This window comes from Hipposideros armiger, unplaced genomic scaffold, assembly GCF_001890085.2.
Source record: "Hipposideros armiger isolate ML-2016 unplaced genomic scaffold, ASM189008v1 scaffold_61, whole genome shotgun sequence".
NCBI classification, from domain to species: domain Eukaryota; kingdom Metazoa; phylum Chordata; class Mammalia; order Chiroptera; family Hipposideridae; genus Hipposideros; species Hipposideros armiger.
Window position 1 is genome coordinate 3,698,588 of NW_017731411.1, and position 24,834 is coordinate 3,723,421.

Below are 24,834 nucleotides of genomic sequence, written 5' to 3' on the forward strand. Positions count from 1 at the left end.
GACTTGAGCCGCTGTTGCTCAGAGCTCACACTCTTGAGCAAGCTCTTAACCAATTGAGCCACTTGGCCGGCCCTAAAATGCATTTTTGATTGATGGTATTTTAAACATATGATGGGTTTATCAGGATATAACCCCATCATAAGTCGAGGAGCATCTGTATACACTTTCTAGACTTCGAAGCAGAATAAAATAAAGCTCTTTCAACATAGCGGTCTATTCATACCTTCTTCCACAGCCAAGAAAGAATCTCATTTGTTCCCTACATTACAGATGAGGATACTGAGACCCAAATTCAAAAAGCCAAGACTAGGATCCAGGGCAATGACAGTTCTACTGTACCTGTGGTGCATAACAGAATTACTGGGGAGGCTTTAAATACTACACTTGTAGGGCCCTACCCTGAATCAAAAGGTTTGGGGTGCAGCCTGGGCATGTATCTTTAAAGAGCTCCTAAATGAGTGTTTGTGACGGAGGTTGCAAAGGAAATGGAGTGCTCAGAGAGCATTGATGAGATTATATGATACCCCTTCCCCATTTTTTTCATAGTTGTGTATATAGCTAGATACATACAAAAACATACAGTTCACTTTCATTTATGATCAAATAGAGGCTATACTTTTCAAGTGCCTAATCCTACTTTAAAACTTCATGCTGGATGCTGGTGGCAAACCAAGATGATATTACTTTTCCTCCTCTATGGATTAAATCCCACACTGGGCTTCATGAAATAGATTATAAGAAAAATAACTCACCATAATCCCCCTTTGCCATGACAGGTAGCTTTGGTCTGCCAGATATTGATCAGAGAAAAAAGGGCAGCAAATCAATGGACCAGAAACTTCTGGTAAAGGTGCCTGTGTGAATTACCACACGTCCACCTGAGGAAAACCATCCCACCTTAATCTATAGTTAAACCAGCATAGACAGCACCTAACCATATGCTACTTCACCTGACATCCATCCTTAGAAGGGAAAAGCAGTCGGGGATGAAAGTTGTTTTTCCTTTAAAAAACAAAAGTGGAAGTGTATACAACTTGTCCTTCACTGAGGATAAATTGAGGAAACTTGAATTCTAAGGACAAAGGGGATTAAACATTGATTTGGGTGCCACTAAGACTGGAATAATAAGCTGTTACTGGAAAGTCCCTACAACAAAAGTGATTTAGAGCTTGATAGAATTAAGTCAAAGGTCTACTTTTTCTGGACAGCTCAGTCAGTTCTTCCCTGATGTGCTGTATAGAAACCTCATCTCTTTTCAGCTCTGCTTGCTTCAGTGCTTCCTGGTAGATTTCTTTTGCTTGTGCATATCGTTCTAAAATAACCCAAAGAGAAGGGAGAAGAAGAAAATGTATGTTTTCAAAGTGATTCTGAAGAGAGAGCACTAGAGATGGTTCAGGTCTAATTTACTGTGTGCTTATTAAGTGGCAGGCTAGTTCTGCCTCATCTCCTCCTCACTGGACACGTTGGCGCTTAGAGAGGCTTTAGGGGCTGGCAGGGGGCGGACAGGACTCCTACCTGCTTTTCCAGTCAGTTATACCCCGGGGCCCTGACTCCATTGGCCAAGTACTTACTTAGGGTGCTATATGTAAGAGGATGTCATTCCAAGTTTCTGGAAATTACATGTGAAGCCCTGAGTAGTATGGCATAGTATGTCTGTCAAACTGATATTCCCTGTCTCACCAGCTTTGTAAGTACACTGAGGAACTAATGAAGTTATATATGTGAAAACATTTAGAAACGTACTATCATGGCAAAGTTTTCTCCACCTTGATGTGGTTCAATGGGCCAGTGCAGGACTATTAACTAGAAGTTAATGTGAATTGAGCACAATGGCATTTCAACCGAACACACATCCTTTTTGTATTACTCAGCCAGCCTATTAACTGGGGCTTCCTCACTGCCCCTTGCCCTCCCAAACGGCAGTTCACAAATTGATAAATCCAGCAACTCCTTCTCTAAAGCCAGTCAGTCAGGATCTCACAGCTCCCTACCTTTGTGCATCAGAATTGCAGCCAGATTGCTGAGCAGCATGTGGAGCTCAGGATGTTCTATTTGTCTCGCCAGATCTGACGCCCTTTGCACATAAACACAAGCCTCATCAAAGCGGCCTTGTGCATCCAGGGTGGTAGCCAGGTCACTCATCAGCACAATGGTCTATGCATGAAAGAAAAAACAGCCTTTTCTTAAAACAAAAAAAAAACCCTACACATAATTAATGCTAATCTGGAGTTTGATAAACTGAATATACTTAAGATTCCATCTTTCCTGGCAACCCACAACAGGGGAAGAACATCAGCCCTTATCATTCACACTGTATAATGGACAGCAGTTTGACCCTCTGGAAAAGATACAAATCTAGAAACTAGGGAACAGGAAGAATATTAATATAACTATTAAATTAGAAGGACCAAATGAAAAATAATGGCAAAAAGAAGCTCTTATATGATCCCATTTAAGGTTCGGCAACCTCGAGAAGCCAGCCCTCGGGGCCGTACTATATTATGTCATTCCTACTGGCAACCCTGAAAACTCATTAAGAAGAAATATATCATTGATTTTAGGAAGATATTAAGAGTTTTTTAAATGTTGGTACTAAGAGAGGTAGGCCCTACCTCTTCCACTGAAGCCATCCGCTAAGGCCCCAATTGCAGTACGTGGTGATTTGAATTCCATGTTTGTCTTATTCTTCAGTGATATTCCTTTAAGGGGACTCTATAATAAGTCCTAAATCCCTTTCCTGAAGATAATCATAGCCCAGTAACTTGCCCTGCTCACCTATCCCAGCCCTGGGACACGTTCAGTCCAGGTAAAATTTTTGTGTCCTTTGGGGTACCAAGCATTCACAAAGTGAAGCACTTCTTACCTCTACAAACTTAATTTGATAGAGGAGACACAAAGATGACTTCAATGTGTTTACTATTCTATTCTAACAGCTTTGCATGGTGTGCTTTAATTCTGTCAGTCATAATTTTTTTTTTAATGCAGTCCCTCTTTCCTCCACTTTCCAGTCATTTTACCTGTGGGGTGAGGAAGGCAAGGATCTTCTGAAAGATTGTGCTGTGTACTCAGAAGCCTCCCTCAGAAGCACATGGTGCCTGCTTAAACATGCATTTTAGAAAGGCTGCTCTGGCGTGTAAACCAATACACAGGCAAACTGTTCCCGGCAGACCCAGGAATTGATCAGCAGTCTCAAATCCTTTTTGAAACAAATAGTTGGAGGTGGAGGGAGTGGTGGCAGGAAAATGAATGGACTGGGGTGTGAAGAAGAGGACATAAGCAGGACATCTGATTATCTGTTCCTAGTGTATGGCACTTCACACCCATAAATTCTGAAATACTTTGTTTTATAGTCTTTGTTTTCCTCTTACCTGTGGGTGTCTTTCTCCTAATATTTCTTCAGAAATATGCAAAGCTTTTTCACACATCCTTTGTGCCTGTGATGGCTGCTTGGAGAACAAAAGGTAGCGAGCGTAGGCATCTAAGCACATGCCAAGAAGGAGGTGGGTATTGGCTTTCTCTTCCACTAAGAAAGAAATAAGAGCATTGCAGGGATGTAAGAAGTACAATATAGAAAATGAGGCAAAGAACTGGCCACCCTACCCATCATTTTTCTTCTACCAAGACCCACAAATATTTTAATAGTACATGACCCACTGAATGTTTCATGTCACTTAAGTACTTTCTAGCCTTATACTTTGTTACACAAAGGTGACAATTTAAGTGGATCGATATCTAAATTGGTTCCTGAACCCAATTCCAACATATGCGCTCGCACGTGCATCAGGTTCCCCACACCAACAATTCTCAAGATGTCAGCAGGGTGTCCAGGAATTCAACTCAGTTATGATGCCATCTACCCAGAGATAGCATCAGATTCCATAGGTTAAGGGTCCAGTCCTACAAGGCTGCAAGCCCCTCTCCCCAGCTTCAGGCACCAGTAGAAAGCCCAGGTTGTTACCTGTGCTTTTGACAGACCAGCTACAAACTGGAGGTTCCAACGACCCCCTCCAACTCAATGCCAATGCCAATTCCAAGTCCAGGTTGTTACCTGTACTTCTCACTGACTGGCTGTAAATCAGAGGTTCCCGGACTCCATCCTTGGGTTTGATTAATTTGCTAGAGCAGTTCACAGAACTCAGAAACATTTTACTTTCTAGATCACCGGTTTATTATAAATGGATGTAACTCAGGAACAGCCAGACTGAGGCAATGCCTGGGCATGTGCAAGGGGCAAAGGGGCGCGGGGCCTCCATGCCTCTCCAGTGTACCACTGTCCCAGCACCTCCCCAAGTTCACCAACCCAGAAGCACTCCAACCCTGTCCTTTCGGGGTTTTATAGAGGCTTCACTACCTATGGAGGCATGACTGATTAAATCACTGGCTACTGGCAATGCTTCAACCTCCAGCCCCTCTTCCTTTCCCAGAGGTCATGGGTGGGACTGAAAGCTCTAACCCTCTAATCATGTGGTCAGCTCTTTTGGCAACTGGCCGGCACTCTCAGGAGCTTTATAAAAGTTGCCTCATTAACATAACAAAAGAAATCTTTATCACTCAATATTTAGGAAATTTCAAGGGTTTGGGGCCTGTGAGTGAGGTAGGAACTGTGGGCAAAGACCAAATAAATATGAGAAATACATTTTGGTCATCTGAATGACCAAAGATTATTTGGTCAGTCATTCAGATGACCAAAATGTATGTCTCATAAATCACAATTATTGCAACATCCAATTAAATGACAAACTTTTCCCCACATCTTAAACAAGATTGAGTTCACACACTGACTAAAATGTGGACTATTATTTTTAGCTTGAAACTAATATTTAGCAGATACATATGAAGATAAACTCAGAGAATGAGTTAACAACAAAGAAAGTCTAGGACCAATGAAAAAGTTTTAAGGTGCAAAAAAAAAGGCACTGTAGTAAGAAACCACAGAACATTAGAATCCTGAAATGGAAAGTGACAAGCCAAATTTAAAGCACAGATGACCCATTTTTTGAAGAGTAATAATTGAGGCTGCAATGATATAGTGCCTATGGACACATTACAGAATTGACTACACAGTGTCTGAAAAAAACATCCAGTGCCACATAAAAAGAACTGGAGAACACAGATCTAGAGAACAATAACAAATAGATGAGTTTTGTCTCATAAATGAGAATCAGCAGACAATAAAAAAGGAGGCCTCACCCTTAAGAATTTTAGCTAATGAAACAATCCCAGACTATGTAAGTAGGTTTAAAATAATTATATGTCAAGTATGCTCCACACCTCAGAGCCTTGCACTTGTTCTACCTTTGCTTGTAATTTTCTTCCCTTAGAGACTGTCACTGGCTTATTCCCTCCCATTCCTCAGATTTCTTACCAAGTAGGCCTTTCCCGACTCCTCTATAAAACAGCACACTGCCCCAACATACCCCCTATAGACATATGCCCTCATGTGTACATATCTATATAGCACTTAATCATCTTTGGATATATCATCAATTTACTGGACAGTGTGTTTTTTCCTCCACTAGAAACTTAGCTCTATGAGGCAGCGACTTTGTTTTATTTAACCTTTATCTCAGTGCCTACTAATGTGTCTGGCACATAACAGGCATTCAATTAAGTATTTCTTGACTGGTTGAATGAATGAACAAATAAAAAAATTAAAAACATAAAGATACTGAACTAAATATGGAAAGATTTAATGAAACTAAATGAAAATAAAATTAATTTTATTTATAGAATTAAACACTGGCACGCCATCAATCTATGAAAACTCAATATAGAGCTGTTATTAGAAATCAGTGAAGAAAGGATGGACAAATAAAAACAGTCCTGAACTAAAAACCTGTCTATGAGAAAGGAAAAAAATTATATCATTACCTCACACCATATCAAAAAATAAAATTTAGGTAAATTAAAGACTAAGTGTAAAGAAGCCAAATAGTTAGAAGAGACTATCTTTCTGACCTTAGAAGAGTGAAGGATTTTTATTAAAGATACACAAAAGCACAAACTATAAGGGAAAATATCAAAAGATTCTATTACATTCAAATTTTAAGCTCTGTCAAATGCCACATATGAAAAGACAAGGCCACAAAGAGATCTGTAACCTACAAAATATAAGATGCTCAAATACATAAAGAACTCTCACAAATCATTAAAAGACAATCCTTCTAAAAAATAAAGGATGTAAAGAATTTTCAGAGCAGGAAATCTGAATGGTCAATAAATACATGAACAGATGTTCTATATCTCATTAGTAATCAGAGAAACACACACTGAAGCCACAATAAAATTCCATTTCATACCCACCAGATCAAAAAATTTAAGTGCAACAATAAAGATACAGAGCAACAAGAACGCTAACACACTGCTAGTGAAAACAAACTGGCAAACCATGTTCCTAAGCAATTTGGTAATATCTAGTATATGCACCCCAGCAATTCCACTCTAAGGTACGGACCCTAGGAAATAGCTTACATGCGTGCAGAGACACAGGTCCATGAAGGTTCAAAGAGGTACTATTTTTCACAGCAAAGCATGTAGAACCTACACATCCATCAACAGGAGAACTGCAGTATATTCATACAATGGAATACTACACTGCAGTTGCAGTGAATGAACCAATCAGGGCCACCTCTAGCCTGTATCACTCCTTGCGAGGATGGAAAAAGGCTCAGCCTCACCCCTCACTCCAGTGGGCTAATGAGAGTAAGTCTCCTCCTTCTGGACAAAGGCAGCCCAGCACACATGCGGGTTGGCCAGCAAATGGCCTTGGTGCTAGGGGAACAGATGCTGTAAGTGACACCATGATGAATCACACCATAATGTGGAGTGAAAGAACAAACTGCAAAAGCAACTGTACAGTATATCACTCCTATAAAGTTCAAAAATCTATTAGACTCCCTGTATATTGTTTACTGATATATACAAGTATAATAAATAGGTATAAGAATGGTAAAGACCAAAAGCAAATTTAAGGTAGTAGTTACACTGAGCACGAGTCCACAGGGGTTTAAGCTTACAAACAAAAAAAAATTCTGGAGCACATACAGTAAAATACTTAGATTTGACAAAACTAAGGGGAAGGTATACAGGTATTTCTTAAAGTCTCAGCATTTTATTTTTGCTTGACATCTTAAAAAGAAGAAAAGCGCAGAACTGACTTTTCTAAATGATGTCAGTAATGTGGACTACAACACTTGAGAAATTTCCAAAACACAGACAAGAAAACTGAGGGAGGATAGGGTAAATATATAGGAAAGAGAAGAGAGGCCAATACACAGGTAAAATGAAATTCCTGAATGAAAGACCACAGCAAGTAGAACTGGGCAATAATCACCAAAAGATGTATTACAGAAGCTCAAGAGAACTGGATCTTAAAAACAGAAGTTCTCCACAGACCAGGTGAAATTCATCAGAAGCCTAATCCCCTAACCGTATGCTAAGAAAACTTCTGATTCCTATAAAGCAACCAGGAAGGAGAAAATAAGCATCTACAAAAGAAAGCAAATAAGTTGGCTTCAGAATTCTCTGCAATAAATCCCACTGGGTCTAAAATTCCAGGTCATAGAGAAAAAACAACTGGGGAAAGGAGAAGGTGGAAGAATGTTATACTGTACTCACAGAAGAAACTGAAAACAGAAATGTTTTTCCCTGAGTCAAAAATGCTTGAAGAAATTTTTAGGTTACCTCTAATAGAACTGAAAACCATATGTATTGCTTCCTTCCAAAATATAAATGGAGATTTAGTGAGGAAAAAGTCCCTAAAAGAGGGCCCTGAAAACAAAAGAAATGACAAAAGCTGAAAGCATTTTTTTAAAATACAAAAATTAGACCAAATATTACTTTTAATACCTATTTAAGGTTTTAAGATTCTCTATCACAAGACAATGATATTCAAAAATTGGTTTTTTTTTCAAAATCCAAATACAGTGTTCTACAAGACACACTGACAACAAAGTGACTCAAAAAAAGTTAAAAGATATAGCCAACAATGTAAAACTAAAATTTGTGAAAAACAGGGCCGGCCGAGTGGCGCGATGGTTAAGAACTGGCTTGGGACGCCAGAGGGCCCCGGTTCGGATCCCACATATGAGGGTCAGTGACACTGCCCTCTACAGCTAAGATGCTGAACAACAGCTCAACCTGGAGCTGGGCTGCCGTGAGTCGCCGGCGATGGCGTAGGCTGCAGCCCCTGTGGCAGTGGGTTGCATGGGCTACCGTGTGTAGCCAGCAACCAGCGTGAGCGGCCAGCAGCTGCTGTGAGCAGCCGTCCAGAAGCCGGCGACTGATCTGCCTCGCCCGGGAAGAGTGCAATGATGGTACCAACTTGGGCTAGTGAAGCGACGTCCTCCACAACTAGACTGAAGAACAAAACAGCAACTTGTCTGTTCCCCTTCCCCCAATTCCCCAGCGCTGTTCCCATCCCCCCAATTCCCCAATAAAAATCTTTAAAAAATAAATAAATAAATAAATAAAATTTGTGAAAAACAGGACAAAGAAAGAATCATTTTTCTGACGAAGATATATATATATATATATATATCTAGGACCGTTTGAACAGCACAGACATATGTATTAAAAAAATCAAAGGGCCGGCTGAGTGGGGCGTTGGTTGGGAGTTGGCTTGGGATGCCATCTCTGAGCAGCAGGGTCCCGGTTTGAATCCCACATAAGGGTCAGTGACACTGTGCCCTCTACAGCTAAGATGGTGAACAACAGCTCAACCTGGAGCTGGGTTGCCGGTGACAGCGTGGGCTGCAGTGGGGTGGGCCGGCAGCGGGTGTGAGCTTTCGTGAGCTGCTGTGAGCCTCCGTGAGTGGCCATCCATCCAATGACCAGCGAGCGAAAGCCCCACCCGGGAAGAGAGCAATGATAATACCAACATGGGCCAGTGAAGTGACGTCCTCCATAACTAGACTGAAGAACCAAAGGACAGCAACTTGTCTGTTCCCCTCCCCCAATTCCCAATAAAATCTTTAAAAAAAAAAAAATCACAAAAAAATGTTGTCTAGAACTAGACAGAATCAGCAAGACTTGAACAACACTATAAACCAACTAGACCTATCAGACATACAGAACACCCAACAACAAAGGAATACACATTCTTCTCTAATGCACATGTAACATTCTCCAGGAAAAACAATATACTAGACCATAAAACAAGACTCAGTAAATTTAAAAGGACTGAAACCATACAAAGCATGTTCTCTGATCACAACAGAACGAACTTAGAAATCAACGAGAAGGAAATTTGCGAAATTCATAAATATATGGAAATTAGTCAACTTACTCCATAATATCCTAAGGATCAAAGAAAAAAAAATCACAAGAAAAATTAGGAAATACTTTAAGACATGAAAATGAAAACACAACATACTATAATTTATGTGATGTAGCTAAACCAAGAGGGAAATTTGTAGTTGTAAATGCCTCTATTAGAAAGATCTTGGGCCAACCAAGTGGCGCGTGGGTTACGAGTTGGCTTGGGACGCCAGCTCTGAGCAGCAGGGGCGCCTGTTCGGATCCCACATGAAGGCCAGTGACACTGTGCGTTCTACATCTAAGATGGTGAACAACAGCTTGACCTGGAGCTGGGCTGCCATGAGTCGCCGGTGATGGCGTAGGCTGCAATGGGGCAGGCCAGCAGCTGGCGTGAGCTTTTGTCTGCTGCCATCCAATGGCCGGCGAGCGGCTGCCTTACCCGGGAAGAGCGCAATGATAATACCAACATGGGCCAGTAAAGCTACGTCCTCCACAACTAGACTGAAGACCAAAAGGACAGCAATTTGTCTGTTCCCCTTCCCCGATTCCCCAACACTGTTCCCCTCCCCCATTCCCCAATAAAAAAAAATATTTAAAAAAATCTTAAATCAATAACCTAATTTTCCACCTAATGAACTAGAAAAGGAGCAAAATAAACCCAAAGCAAGCAGGAGACATAATAACAAAATGGAACTAAATGAAATATAAAAACAATAGAGAAAATGAAACCACAAGCTGGCAGATCAACAAAACTGACAAAAACCAAGGAGAAACTATGAATAAAATAATCAGGAAAATCCTTCATAAATTGAGACTGGTAAACATAATACAGTGGAGCTAAACCATTTAATAAATTATATTAATAAATATATATTTCAGCAAACCCTTACATAGTACTTAATGAATACTAGTCACGGTTCTAGAATATTTAATTCCCATAACAACTCTATAAGGTAGATTTACTATTATTTTACTGATGAGGAAACTGAAGAAAGTTAAGTAACTTGTCTTTCGTCACACTGCTAATAAGTGGAAGAGTCAGACTTCGAACTCAGGTTCCAGACTTCAAGGACTCATGAAGCCAAATACAAGCATGCCACCAAAAATATTAATACTTTAACTTTCCAGAAAATACTTCAATTTTCATTTAAAATATGAAAATGAATGAAATCTTCAGCTCAAGAAAAAGAGGAAGGAATCAATGGAAAAAATCTCTTAAAGAGAGGAAATCTGTAAAATTAAATTTGCGAAAGGAATATGTTCTCAGGTACATAGAGAATAGAGTCAACTATGCTTTCAAAATATAATTCCATAAGAAAGTTTCTTCTAGGAAAATATAATTCTTTCATCCATGTGTTCACTTATTCAACAGACATTTATTAACACTGTTCTTGGCACTGTCCTAGGTACTGAAATTAAACCAAGAAAATGGAAGAAACTTCAATGTATGAGTTATCAAGGAAGAATAAAAGTTGCCAAAGAATCAACTCTAAAGGAGATCTGGCCCATATGGTTTCATAGATCACACAACTTTGAAGGAATAGTTCATTCCTATGTAATACTGCATACCTATTCCAGAACAGAAAATACAGAAAGCATTCTAATTCATTTTATCACATTAATACAATCCTGCAATGACAAGCTCAAGAAATAAATTGTGGATCTCCCATTAAGAAAATAAAACCAAAAGTTCTAAATAAAATCTCAGCATTAAATACTATGCAGCAGTATACTGAACAAGTAACCAACTACTAGCAAGCCTGATTTGCTCTAGATATAGAAAAATAAATCTACTCATACAGTTTGGCACCAAACTAGATATAAGACCAAGTTGTCCATCACCACCATTATTTAATGTTGTTTAGCGGTTATAGCAAATGCACTAAATTTAATGGGTGGGGCGGTGGGGACACAGAAGTATAACTATCTAAAAGGAAAAAATTATCATGATTTCCCAAATGTATAATTATATATCTGGAAATAGTGTGAATACCAACTGAAAAGCAAATAGTTTAGTAAAGTGTCCACTTGGAATCAACTGTAAGAAAACAGCTGTCCCATCTATGTGAATAAATCTGTTAAGCAAGAGCCAAACCATGTTTCTCAATGGGAAGACTCAGTACTACAAAGACAGTGTAGAGAGTGACTTCTCTTGCTTGCACAGCTGCTGTTTGTCCCAACATGTACTCTTTCCAAAGTAGGAGATCCTCATCCTGTTAGGAATGGACCCTAATCAGTTTTAACCAATCATGGTAATCCCACTTCTCTTGCCAAGGACTGGGTTAGAAATGCCATGTAACCCAGTTCCAGCCAATGAGAAGTAAGGATAAATCTACTTGGGGACTTCTAGAAAAGATTACCTTCATTCTAAGAGAAACATCAAAGAAAGGGAGCACAAAGAGAAAGCCAACACACTTAAGAATGACAGTGAGGAGGGACAGAAAGAAACTTATCCTTCAGGATTTTCAACTAACGCAACAAATGGCCCCCTTTTGCTGAATTGCCAGTTACATGAGATAAGTGTCCTTACTGTTTAACTTAATTTGGTTGAAATTTTCTGCTACTTGTGGTCGAATGCCAACTTTTAACAATATCCCCAAACTAATTTACGAATTATTAGCTATAATGCAAATCTAATAAGTTTAGTCTTACAGCACTTTGGGGGTTTGACAAAATGATCTCAATTTCATGTGAAAATATCTAGAATTCATGTGAAAATAAAATGAGAAATTTTGCAGAAGAAGCATGTCTGAGATCTCTATTACCTTAAAATTCAAACATATACTACCATATAATTCAAACGATGTATACTTTTATAATCAGGAAAACCCCAAAAGAAAGCCAAACACAAAGTAATTAATATGTAAGTACATAATGATAATTACCTTTAAGAAAGTAGTTACCAACTTCACATCAAAGTAAATTGCATATATATTAAAAAAGGAAATGTTAAAACTATTTAGAAGAAAAAGAAAAAATCAGAAGGAAAGATGGGTGAATATTTATCTGATTTCAAAGAAAAAAACCTTTCTAAGCATTAAGCTCTGGAACAGCAGGGACTTTTGCCTCACTTGCCTCTATGCAAATCCTAGAACAGTACCTGGCATAGAATAGCTACTCAGCATGTATTAAAAATTAATAGAAGCAGGGGGTGACCAGTTAGCTCAGTTGCATAGAGCATCATGCGGATAACACCAAGGTTGCCGTTCGATCCACGCATGGGCCACTGTGAGCTGTGCCCTCCCTAGGAGAGCCAACTATACCATTGTGGCATGAAAGCAATGTGTAACTAATGACCGTGGCTGTTCCCCCAATAAAATATATTAAAAAAATATTAATAGAAGCGAAGAAAATTAACAAATGAATTCAGATCTACCCCCCCACCAAAGACTCATACAAATCATACTGTATGATTCATTTGTACAAATTTTAAAAAGAAACATGTAAAAACCAAATATCTTTTGTATAGAAGTAAAACTAAAAAGTGAATGAATGATAAAGATTCAGGAGTGGTATCTCTAAGGTAGGAAGGGCAATGGGATTGGGGCCAGGCACACAGGGCTTTGAAAGTCCTGTTAATGTTGGGTCACTACCTGTTCTCATTATTCTTTAAATTATACAAATATTAATTTCACATTTCTTATTAATTAAGACAAAACCCCCAACTCCTAACTCTATACACACAAATAAGGGAAATAAAGAAGCCAACAGGATAGAGTTAATATTCTTATAAAAAAAGCATCAATAAATGACTAACCTCACTGCTTATCAAAGAAATGCTGGTAAATGCATCAATGCTGTATCATCAGTCTGACAAAGTTATACAAAGTAATACATTTGGGGAAGAAGAGAAACGCTGCCTTATCACAAAAAAAAAAGGGTTATATTTTTTGAGTAGCTACTATGTACTACACATTTTTCTAAGTGCTTTACATATATTAACTCAGTCAATCCCGACAGTCCTATGAGAGAATATTACTCTTAATCCCATTCTGAGGATCAAAAGCACATAGGATTAACTAATTTGACCAAAGTCACAAAGCAAATAAATTAGCAGAACCAGAAAATGGAAATTAATATCATCCTTTCAAAGGCAATCTTGCAATATTCATGAACAACCTTAAAATGTGCTACTTTTGACATGAAATTTCAGTGCTAAGAATGTATGCTAAAGAAACAGGTCTGGACACTACCTTATGTTCAATACCAGATAATTGGACTAACATGCAGATACGACGTTATTTATCTCCACGCCCTCCCAAAACACCACTAAAATCAAAGTTAAATGGTGAAAAACATACAAGGAAAAGTAAAAACAAATCAAAGGATATAACAAAGAACAAAAATTTGCAGGAGATGAAAAGCAGAGAAAAAAGTGGTGACTAAGCACATGAAAGGAAGAGAAGATTGAATGCCTACAGACAGCTATGCCAGTCAAAAGCAATCCAATTTGTACCCTAGAACCCCAAAAAAGCTTAGGAATTAAAGTAACTACTATGGTAAATAGAAGAATTTGTCATATACATAAAAAAACAAGCAACAAAAAAATCTAACTTTTGACTTCAGAGGAAACCAAAGGTTACATACAAAAGAAAATGTAATTATGTAATTATGTTACTTGGCTCAGCAACTAACATATACGAGTATGTTCAAAATAATGTAGACACAATAAAAAAATTGCACTAAATGTTCTTTTCTGTAAGTCAATAGATTCTAAAAATAATAAATCATGAAATAATAATTTTGTATGTTATGTAGAAATATAAAGAAAAATACCAGAAGAAATTGGTTAAGAGTTGAAAATGACTCTAGGAAGAAGTGTGGCAAGGAAATGCTATATTTAAATTTTTATATTCTTTGGTATTATAGAAAGTAATTTTAAAAAGAAAAAAGTGTTACAAAAATTACAGAATATTCAGAAAGACACAAATAAAATAAAAACCCCACATAAATCTACCAACCAGAGAATCACTGTCTACATTTTATCATCATGCAGCCCTTGTTCTAATTAGGCTCCTCCTAATTATACTGTTTTGTAATCTGGTTTGGATCCCACATTAGGGCCAGTGACGCTGCGCCCTCTACAGCTAAGATGGTGAACAACAGCTCGACCTAGAGCTGGGCTGCCGTGAGGCACCAGTGACAGCGTACGCTGCAGTGGGGCTGGCCGGCAGTGGGCATGAGCTTTCGTGAGCTGCTGTGAGCCGCCATGTGCGGCCGTCCAATTGCCAGCGAGCAACTGCCTCAACCAGGAAGAGCGCAATAATACCAACATGGGCCAGTGAAGTGACGTCCTCCACAACTAGACTGAAGAACAAAAGGACAGCAACTTGTCTGTTCCCCTTCCCCGATTCCCCAACACTATTCCCCTTCCCCAATAAAATCTTAAAAAAAAGAAAAAGAATAATGTTAACACATTTTGTTTATTGCATAACTAGTAAAATGGAACAATAATGTTTATAATTTTGCTCTCTACAACAAGAATTCCTTTGCTTGGGGAAAAAAGTGGTTTTACAATATATTACTAAAGAAATTAAAAATATATCTATAGGGCCGGCCGAGTGGCGCGATGGTTAAGAACTGGCTTGGGACGCCAGAGGGCCCCGGTTCGGATCCCACATATGAGGGTCAGTGACACTGCCCTCCACAGCTAAGATGCTGAACAACAGCTCACCCTGGAGCTGGGCTGCTGTGAGTTGCCGGTGACGGCGTAGGCTGCAGCTCCTGTGGCAGTGGGTTGCCATGGGCTACCGTGTGTGGCCAGCAGCCAGCGTGAGCGGCTAGCAGCTGCAGTGAACGGCCATCCAGAAGCCGGCGACTAATCTGCCTCGCCCAGGAAGAGCGCAATGATGGTGCCAACTTGGACCAGTGAAGCAAAGTCCTCCACAACTAGACTGAAGAACAAAACGACAGCAACTTGTCTGTTCCCCTTTCCCCAATTCCGCAATAAAAATTAAAAAATAAAATATATATATATATATATTATATATATATATTATACATATGGTTACAAAGTAGTATATACAGTATGATCCCTAATTTGCTTCTTAAAATGTAAATAACACAGGGTGAAAACAAGCTGGAAAGAAATACACCAAAAAATAAACAGTAGTTTTTTCTTGGTAATGTGATTATGGATCTTTATTTACTTAATGCGTTCCTGAATTTTCTTCAGTGCACTGGTATTATGGAATCAGAAAAGATACCTTTACACTCTTAAGAAACTGTCCAGTCAATGACAAAAATAAGATAGCAAGGGTGTGAACAGTTCAAAAGTGACATATCTGATAGACTTTTTTTGTATCTTTTGTGGATTTCCTCAAAGAACTTCCACATTGCCCTGAAACATTTATTGTTTGTAACTGTTGGGTCTTTTGTTCTTTCAATCAACAATTACTGAGCCTCGATTATGTGCCAGGCACTGCTCTAGATATGAGTATTTAGCAGTTAATGTAACAAATGAAGTCTCTAGCCCTGTTTGAAAGGGAACACAAATACTATTGGGTTGTTGGAAAAGTCATGATGTATTTTTTTCTATGCTTTTGTCGCAAAAATACGTCATAGCTTTTCCGACAACCCAATAAAAACACTTGAACGAAAATACTTTTAGTGGCAATACAAACACAAGTACATAACACACACACACAACTACTTTCAAGTGTGATTAAGGAAAGTAAAGAAGAATAAAACACTAGGGAGACACTAAGGTGGGAAGAGATAATTGTTTTAGTCAGGGTAGGCCTCCTGAGGAAGTGATATCTGAGCAGAGAACTAAATGAAGAGAGCTAGCCATATAAAGACATGAAAGAACAAGCTAGGCAGAGGGAACAGCAAGTAGAAAGGCCTGGAGATGGCAACGAGCTTGGAATGTACAAGAGTGAAAAAAAAAAAAAAGACCAGTGTGATGAAAGTGAAATGAGTAAGGGGGAGAGCAGTAGATGATGTACAGGAGGCAGTTAGGGGTCAGATTATGTAGGGCCTTACAGGTCCACACAGGGATTCCGAATTTATTCCAAATGATGCAAAGGCACTGAGTTCTTAAAAGATCACTTTGCCTGCTGCATGGTTAATAGATTGTGTGTGAAGGGAGACAGGAAAACCTGTGAGGAGATTATTACAGGTGTCCAGGCAAGAGACAATGATGGCCTGGACCAAAGAGGTAGGGCGAGAGGATGAGACGTGGTCTGAAATGGATATATTTTGATGGCTGACCCAATGTAATTTGCTGATGAATGATTTATAGGGAATGAGGAAGAAATCACTGATGATTTTTAGGTTTTTGGCCAAAGCAACTGGGTGAAAGGTGGTGCCATTCATTAAATTGAGGCTAAGTGGTACAGAAACAAGTTTATAAGTGGCAGAAATCAAGAGACCCATTTGCGACATGATAAATGTGAGACAATCATTAGATATTCAGGTCAAGATGTCAGGTATACAATCTTACCCACAAGGCTGCAGTTCACGTGAAAGTTGGGGGCTGAAGATCTAAAACTGATGTGAAAGGTACAGGACTAAATGTTATCTCCTAGGATGTGAGGGCAGAGAGAAAATGAGAAGAGGGACAAAGACAGCCCTGAGGGTTGTCTTTACTTTAAAGGTCGTGAAGGGGGAGGCAAGCGACCAATGAGATGTCCCAGAAGCCAAGTGAATACAGTGTTTCCAGTAGGAGATAGTGATCTCCTGGGTGAGATAGAGATTGCCTCCTAATAAGTATAGTAGGTAAGAAAAGGAATGAGAACTTTCAAAAAGGGAGCTTCAGTGGAGTGATGGAGAAGAAAAACTGGTTTATGTTCAAGAGAGAACTGGAAGACAACTGAGTACAGACAACTCTTTCGAGGCATGTTTATTGCTTAGAGACAAAGAGCTCACCGTTCTACCTCAAACATCTCGCTAGCTCTTGGTATAGAGTAAATGTGAAACAAAAGAATAAATGTCAAAACCAAAAATTCCCAATACTTCAAACCAAATTAAGAAACTCAAATGGTCCAGAGGTAAAGAGCTTCCTGCCCACCCCATTCTGTTCCTAGCTTGACTCTTTAAGCTCTTCCCTCCACAATGAGGATGAACTGCAAAAACATGAGCTGCTCTCATCTTTCATAACTTGGTGTTTATCTGGGACCAAAAGATAATTAATTAGTATTGTGACTGGTAGCTGAACCTTCCCTTTCTGCATCTCAATTTTCCAGAGGTTATATATAATAAAAGTCAACAGCTAAATTATGAACATGTCACCAAGGGGTTAAAAAAAAAAAACCACTGGTGGTTGTCATTTAAACAAAACATCTCATTCCAAACCCTATGCTGAGACCTTAAAAACAGCCACTTAAATTCTAAAATGGATGACTTTCCCTCCCCCAATTCCCTTTATCACAGAGCAACAGTGAAGCCCTTTGTGGCAAAAAGGCGATGTCCAGACAACAGTCAAGTGTCCCTACCTGACAAAATGTCTTCTGCTAACTCCTTTTCTCTTTCAATTTTTTCCTCTAGAGTTGAAATGCAGAATTCATAGCCAGCAAGAGCAAATTCCTGTCTGTAAAGCAAAGATCAGCAATTGGCTGTTCACTTTTTCAAAAACTCCTCTTTTATCCTCATTTTCCCAACTGGGGTTTAAGTATTATCAATAAAGGACATGTAAGATGGGAAGAGGAATTTTCTTTAAAGCCTCCAAAGGGTATCAATCTGCCACTTCTCAAATGTATTTTTTTCTAGTCACCCATTTAATGTAACTTAAGACCTAAAAAGCAGCCACAGTTTTTAATAACTGATAGAAACCTGCAATTTTCATCATCTCCCACTAACAGTTTCAAGTGAGTCAGTTTCTCCATTTATGAAGGACTAAACCTGCTCAATACAATAATATGAATGGAAGCTAATGCCACCCTGCACTACAAGTCTAACTACTGACCTCATACAATTTCTGGAGAGTTTTATTATATTACCTTTATACTTCTCCCAAGCTGTAGGTCTCTGATGCCAATTTCTTTTATGGAAATGAACTCCTAAGTATGGCACTACAGGGCATTTAGCCTGACTCTAGCCCTGGACCCTCAGTCAATTGGGAGAGGACACCCAGGTGGCAGGCAGACTGACTGAATAGAACAAGTATCACCTGCTGGTTTCTATAAAGAGATACACAGAAACACGACAGAAATTCCTTCCCCATCCAGAAGCTCAGCCCTGGTTCTTCCTTTGTTTTATTTCTAGTTTCTTACCCAAAGTGGTACAACAAAGCTTACTACCCCTTCTTCTCTAGTGTTTTGCCAGGGACTCCACTGTTTTGCTCTGTTCTCAGAAAAACAGAAGCTTCCCTTGACCCAAACTTTGGCAGACATGGTTTGGTATCCAGCCAGGACACGGGAACACGGGAGGCTGGCCACGGTATGCGCCTAGTCAGAGTGGAACAGAGGGGAACGTGTATGAACAATTCCCCTCCTGACTAATATCAGTCTTTGCAAGCCTCAGGATCTGGCCATATATTTTCTAGTCTCATGAGTCTCTTAATAAAACAAAATGAAAAAACACTTTTGAGGAGAGTATAGAGTAATTTACAGGCTAATTATTAATGGCTACTACACAAACTTTCACCTCTACAAGATCATGCATTTGTCTTACTCTCCAGTGTTACTAGCTTTGGGCTTCTTCTTACCCTAGGAGTTCATACACCAACACCTGGTCCTGCTTGTTATTCCTCAAAGGCAGACTGATCCCAGTTGCAATACTCCCTGGAATGGGCCAACCTCAAAGGTCCGCAAAAGACTTAAAGTCAAAGGCCTTCAAAAGCTCTAGCCTGTCTAGTGTCCAACCAAATGCAGAGAGACTAAACGTTTCCTGCTAAGAATGAAGGAGCTGGTGACCAGGGCAGCAGGGACCAGTGCCAGGGTCCCTTGCCTCAATGATCACTCATTTACAGCACCAGGCTCAATGTTATTCCAAACGCCTGATACCAAAGTTCTGCAGCAACTAAAAATCTAAGGAAAAGCTAGTCTTAGGTTGTCCTTAAATTCACCCCAAAATATAACTCTCTAGAGTTCTTTGCTTACATCCTAGGTGTTTCTTCTTTGAACTCCACCCAGAGAATGAAAGGCACCAGGCCTCACTCATTAATTCCTGACCTTTGGCACACATCCAAACTGTTTTCTAAAGCCTTTCCTGTGTAGCTGGCAGACTTTCTTCTTTATAAGAATTGAGATTCATCTAATACTTTTAAATTAGGACCGGGCCGGCCGAGTGGCTCAGTTGGTTAAAAGCTCACTCAAGAGTTGGAGCTCTGAGCAACAGCGGTTCAATGCCCGGCCCGAGCTGAGTTGCCGCTGAGCTGCCAAAAGGTGGCAGGATGACTCAGCTAAAAAAAATAAATAATAAATAAATTAGCACCAATTTCCTGTCCTATTTATCCAGAGGTCTTTTCTCTAGTCCTAGATATTTCCCCTTCCTAAAACCTAGCTTCCTGCTTTAAAAACACTGCCCACCAAACTAGCCATTAAGACTCTCCCATAGCATCTCTCTCATCATTTAACTTTATATCTAATTTCTTGGTTTGATAATATTTATACAAGCAAAATGGTTTCTTAAAAGTTTATTATCCCCAGCACCTTTTACATTGCTCCCTCCTATTCTAGGAGGAACTAAACTAAAGTTCTAACTGTAACTTCTCTTCCTAGTTCAAACAGGAACAGGAAACTTGATTAGCTTTGTCACAGTGTAGCCAGAGGTGTGAGGGCTGTATGCCTCACTCAACAGGTTCATGGAAACAGCAGAGGCAAAACTGGGAAATACTAAAGGTTTCAAAGATGAGGGATTAAAAACACTTTGATTGTGACAAATTTTTGGAGACCCAAATGATTAGTAGGTAAATGAAAATTATATAACATCCCAAGGTCAAAGTTTCTTGTCCACAGCCCTACTTCCTTGGCTGCTGTCACACCTAGATTCTGACTATACTTACCTATTCTGTGCAGCATAGATACTGGCCAACTTTAGAGAGATTTCAATTATTGCATTATCCTCCTGTGGGGAAAAAGAAAAATGAAGGAAATTCATGACAAGTAAAATTTCCCATGGAATATTTCAAATCAACTTCTAGATGAACTCTGGCCTGAAAGCCATAGTCACAGTCCTTTTAGAGAATTAGGCAAATGTGATTCCTCAGCTACCATGCTCTTCCATGAATGAAAAGACTGGCAGTTTTTATACAAGTCCTAGGGGGAAAAAAAATCTACCTTTTTTTTGGCCAAAGCACATTTTGGGGGCTGGGTGGAGTTTTCAGGAAGCAAGGCTATTTTGACAACTGCTTCAGCTAGGGCCAAATCCTAGGCAACATCCTTACCTGTTGCATGCCCCCTCCAAGCAGGTAACTCATTGTTGCTTTAAGAAGTTTTTCCGCCTAAAAGCATAAGGAAAAAATTTTTCTTTTACTTGGACCCCACTATCTATATGACCCTGGATTCTAAGTACTAGTCTGATGCATCATTCCTTGTAAAACACATCATACACACATTCACATTCATATATACACAGAGACAAGTATCCTTGTGAGGGGAAAACATCCTCTGGGCATCTTAAAAACTATTCTGTGATGAGTAGAAACCAACTTCAGAAATTAACTTCTCATCCAAACCCACTGTGACAGTTTGTAAACGATCCCCTAAAATTCACTTTCCTCTTCATCTTTTTAGGTGTGGGATCTCCTTAGTTTTTAATAGGTCAGCCTCCTTTGTAGTTAGGTATGGTCATATGATAAAGTTTTGGGCAAGAAATATAGGCAGAAAAAAATGCAAATGATTTTTAAATCATATTTACAAGGAAGCTGCTTGCCCTCCATCCTCTCTTCTTCCCTCCTGCAGGTTGGAGGTGAGACAGCTCACTTATGCAGGTAAGGACCTATCTTGGACGGAATCAGGGCTTCTGGACCACTTCATGGAGCAAAGGTACCGAGCCCTCTTCAGTGTTTAGCTACCTCTGGACTAATGCATTAAAGAGAAATACACCTCCTTCTTTTTTGAGTCATTCTATTTTGGGGTCTCTTTGTTACAGCAGCTTAGCCAGTACCCTTACTAACAGGGTTTCCTTGAAACTAGTCCTTCACAAATTCAAGATATTACAAAGTGGGGCCGGCTGAGTGGCGCCACTTGGTTAAGAGCTGGCTTGGGACGCCAGCTCTGAGCAGCAGGGCCCCGGTTTGGATCCCACATGAGGGCCAGTGACACTACATTCTACAGCTCAGATGGTGAACAAGAGCTCGACCTGGAGCTGGGCTGCCGTGAGTCGCCGGCGACGCTGTAGGCTGCAGCCCCTGCTGCAGTGGGCTGCCATAAGCTACTGTGTGTGGCCAGCAGCTAGCGTGAGCGGCCTGGCAGCGGTGTGAGCTGCCATGAGCTGTTGTGAGCGGCCGTCCAGAAACCGGCGACCAATCTGCCTCACCCAGGAAGAGCGCAATGATAATACCAACATGGGCCAGTGAAGCGCCGTCCTCCATAACTAGACTGAAGAACAAAAGGACAGCAACTTGTCTGTTCCCCTCCCCCGTTTCCCCAATAAAATCTTAAAAAAAAAAAAAATCAATGATATTACAAAGTGATTTACTTACATTTTCAAGCTGACCCCGTGTAAGTGCTAAGTTGGCCATCTGAAAACAAATTACAAATTGTTTTTCAGGTTAGAGCACTGTGTTCCTGCTTACTTCAAAACTTTTAAGCTAAGGACTTTTTTTCACCTTCTGAACAAACAAAAAAAAATATTTCAGAGAGAAAAGTATGTCACTAATCTGCTAGAAGCAAAGTACAGCAATGGCATGAGAAAAAAGATTTGCATATATTTGTTGATGTCAAACTAAATCTAGATCCACTCATTCTTGAAGAAACAAATATTAATGTTATTTGGTTCTTTTTGGACTGGGATTGAGACTTCTTTTAAGTGACACCCCAAGGGTAATAAAAAAAACAAAAACAAAACTTAGTAAAAAAAAAACCAAAGAGCTTTAGGACATCCTGAAGTTCAGGAATATAAATCAGGAGCACTAACAACCATTCTCTTGCATCTATCCTTCATCAGTGTCTCAGATTGGTTAGAAGAGTTACCAAATCGTAAGTATAAGTGATGGCCTTCTTGTTGTCACTCTGATAGGCAAGACGAAGAGCGTCATGCAAAATTAGCTCAGCTTCTTCTGGCTCATCTTTCATGATGCTCAACTGAAAAGAGAAAACAAAGAAAATAATAGAAAATGAAATGCAAAGAAAGCAGATGCATGGGCTACCAGGCAGAAGTGGGTATGACTATACATCCCAAAACACAGAAAGAAGCTATTCATTCACCAAATATTTACTGAATTCCTACTATGTACTAGGCATTATGTTTACAATGCTCAAGGGCACCCTCCCTTGCAGCTATGTGTGGCCATATGACAGGGTTTTGGCCAACAGATGCAGACAGGCGGAATGTGAGCAATTTTTACATCATATTTTATAAGTAAGCTACTTGTCCTACATCCTTTCTTCCTGCAGGCTAGAAATGACCCTGTAGGACAAGTAACCTTAATTACAACTAATGATAAAAACTATGAAAGAAGCACTGGAAAAGGAACAATAAAGGCCTCCTCTAAATGGGAGTCAGAAAAGCTTTCTAAGGTAGTGACAGTTAAACTGAGGTAGGATGAAAAAGAGTCAACCAAATAAGGAATTATGGGGGGAAATGACCTAAACAGAGAATAATGAAGAGCAAAGGCCCTACAGGCTGAAGAAAATGAGAAATTCAAAGAAACAGATGAGAAAGGAGGATGGTGAGCCAGAGGAGTATTGCCAAAAGGGTGGGCAAGGTAGGGAGGTGTCAATCATGTAGGGTCTTGTGGGAAATCATTCCAAATTTTTAGGCAAGGAAGTACTGTGATCTGATTTACTTTAAAAAAATCACTTTGGGGCCGGCCGAGTGGTGCGAAGGTTAAGAAATGGCTTGGGATGCCAGAGGGTCCCAGTTCGGATCCCACATGTGAGGGCCAGTGACGCTGCCCTCTTAAAAAAACAAAACAAAAAACCCATAGTTTAAGTTTAAGGGGCCGGCCGAGTGGCTCAGTTGGTTAAGAGCTCGCTCAAGAGTTTGAGCTCTGAGCAACAGCGGTTCGAGTCCAGCCCGAGCTGAGCAGCCGCTGAGCTGCCAACAGGTAGCAGGATGGCTCAGCTAAAAAAAAAAAAAAATCACTTTGGCTGCTGTATGGAGAATGGAATGTGGGGGGGAGGGGGGCAGCAAAAGGGCAGACAAGATTACTAGGTAGTAGTCTGTGGTAATAGCAGGGGAGATAGAAAATGGGGGCTGATTTAGGCAATAGGATTTGTTTCTGGACTGTAAGTGCATTGGGCAGCAGTAGTAAGTTACCACAAGTTTTAAGAATGACTGTAAGATTTCCATGCTGAAAAACTGGGTAGATGGTAGTAAAGAGAAGACGGTGAAGGAATGTATTGGGGAGGCATTTAAGATGAAGAGTTTAGTTTTAGGCAGGTTAAATATTAGAGACAGACGGAACCTCTAGGTGGAGACGGAATGTCAGTAGCACACTGCAGCATGGGAATATAAATTGGACGTTGTTGGCATCAAGGTGGTGGTTAGCCCAATAGAAGAGCTGAGATAACCTGGGGAGGAGAAGAGAAAATAAAAAAGAATGTGCAGAAAAGGAAGTTTGGAAAGAAGAGAACCAAACCACTCATAACCAACACCAAATTGCATTTTCAGGACGCTACATATTGTATGCAAAAAATTCTCTATGCCAGTCCTTTCAGCTTGGCTGATTCAGGGATAAAAACTACAACACATTTCTGCTAATTTTGTTTAGATAAAAGAATGATGCCTGTGGTGCCACTTCCATCTGCTCTTGAAACTGCAGCGGTTTTACTGCAGGCTTTAATAGAGTCTGACAAGCCTGGCTGGATTCCAACGCCGCCACCACCACCACCCCCCTACCTCCCACTCTCCACCCCCACCCCATGATCCACCTAATTCCACGCACTTTTACCTTCGGAGCCTCCATCTAGTCTACCGCAAACTGGAGAGTAATGCGCAACAAGGCCGCCTCACCTTGGCTCGCTTCAGCAGCTGGATGATTTCGGCCTCGGTCTCATCCGCTGCATCCTCGGCGGCGGCCCCGCCTGCTCCATGCCGCTCCTGCTCCTCCTCATCTGCAGCAGCGGGCCTCGAGAACCACGCAAGGGCTGTGGGAAGGGGCTCTGAAGTCACCGGGCCTGGCCCGCGCCCCGGTTCCCGCCCGGCCGGCCCTGCCCGGCCCCCGGCCCTCACCTGCCAGCAGCGGCAGCAGGCCCGAGCCCCCGCCGTGCGGCGCGACTCGGGATGGCGGCACCTCCACCTCGGGCGCCCGGCGTCCTGCTGGCCCCAGTGGCAAGCGCGCCGAACAGACCCGGCACTGCCGCCCCCCGGCCCGCAGAAGGACTCGGCCCAGACTCGGGATCAGGAGCCGGTACATGCCGCGACCGCGTCCTCTGCGCACTGCAGGCCCGGCGGGATTCTGGGACGTCCCGCCCCCAGCGCCGAGCGCCCGCCTGATTGGTCGGGCCGTGACGTACGAGAAAGAATCAC

At 40.6% G+C, this 24,834-nt stretch overlaps 1 protein-coding gene across 1 annotated transcript; it reads right to left on the minus strand.

Annotated features, from left to right (window-relative positions):
• Positions 1-24,770, minus strand: TTC19 (tetratricopeptide repeat domain 19). The gene is made up of 10 exons (XM_019641489.1): positions 24,538-24,770; positions 24,319-24,452; positions 22,335-22,445; positions 21,845-21,883; positions 20,585-20,641; positions 20,204-20,265; positions 17,694-17,788; positions 3,369-3,523; positions 1,992-2,154; positions 1-1,312 (listed from the first exon to the last, which is right to left on the minus strand). Exons 1-10 carry the CDS (start codon positions 24,719-24,721, stop codon positions 1,179-1,181), a joined length of 1,134 nt encoding a protein of 377 aa, XP_019497034.1. The 5' UTR covers positions 24,722-24,770; the 3' UTR covers positions 1-1,178.
• Between the last annotated feature and the right edge of the window lie 64 nt (positions 24,771-24,834).

Excerpts from the sequence above, each read along its gene's own strand:
- TTC19 (XM_019641489.1), bottom strand. The coding sequence starts at position 24,721 with ATGTACCGGCTCCTGATCCCGAGTCTGGGCCGAGTCCTTCTGCGGGCC. Across the intron at positions 24,453-24,537 it reads CCTGCTGCCGCTGCTGGCAG|CCCTTGCGTGGTTCTCGAGG; the intron begins GTGAGGGCCGGG and ends CCCTTCCCACAG. Across the intron at positions 22,446-24,318 it reads AGCTGCTGAAGCGAGCCAAG|TTGAGCATCATGAAAGATGA; the intron begins GTGAGGCGGCCT and ends TTCTCTTTTCAG.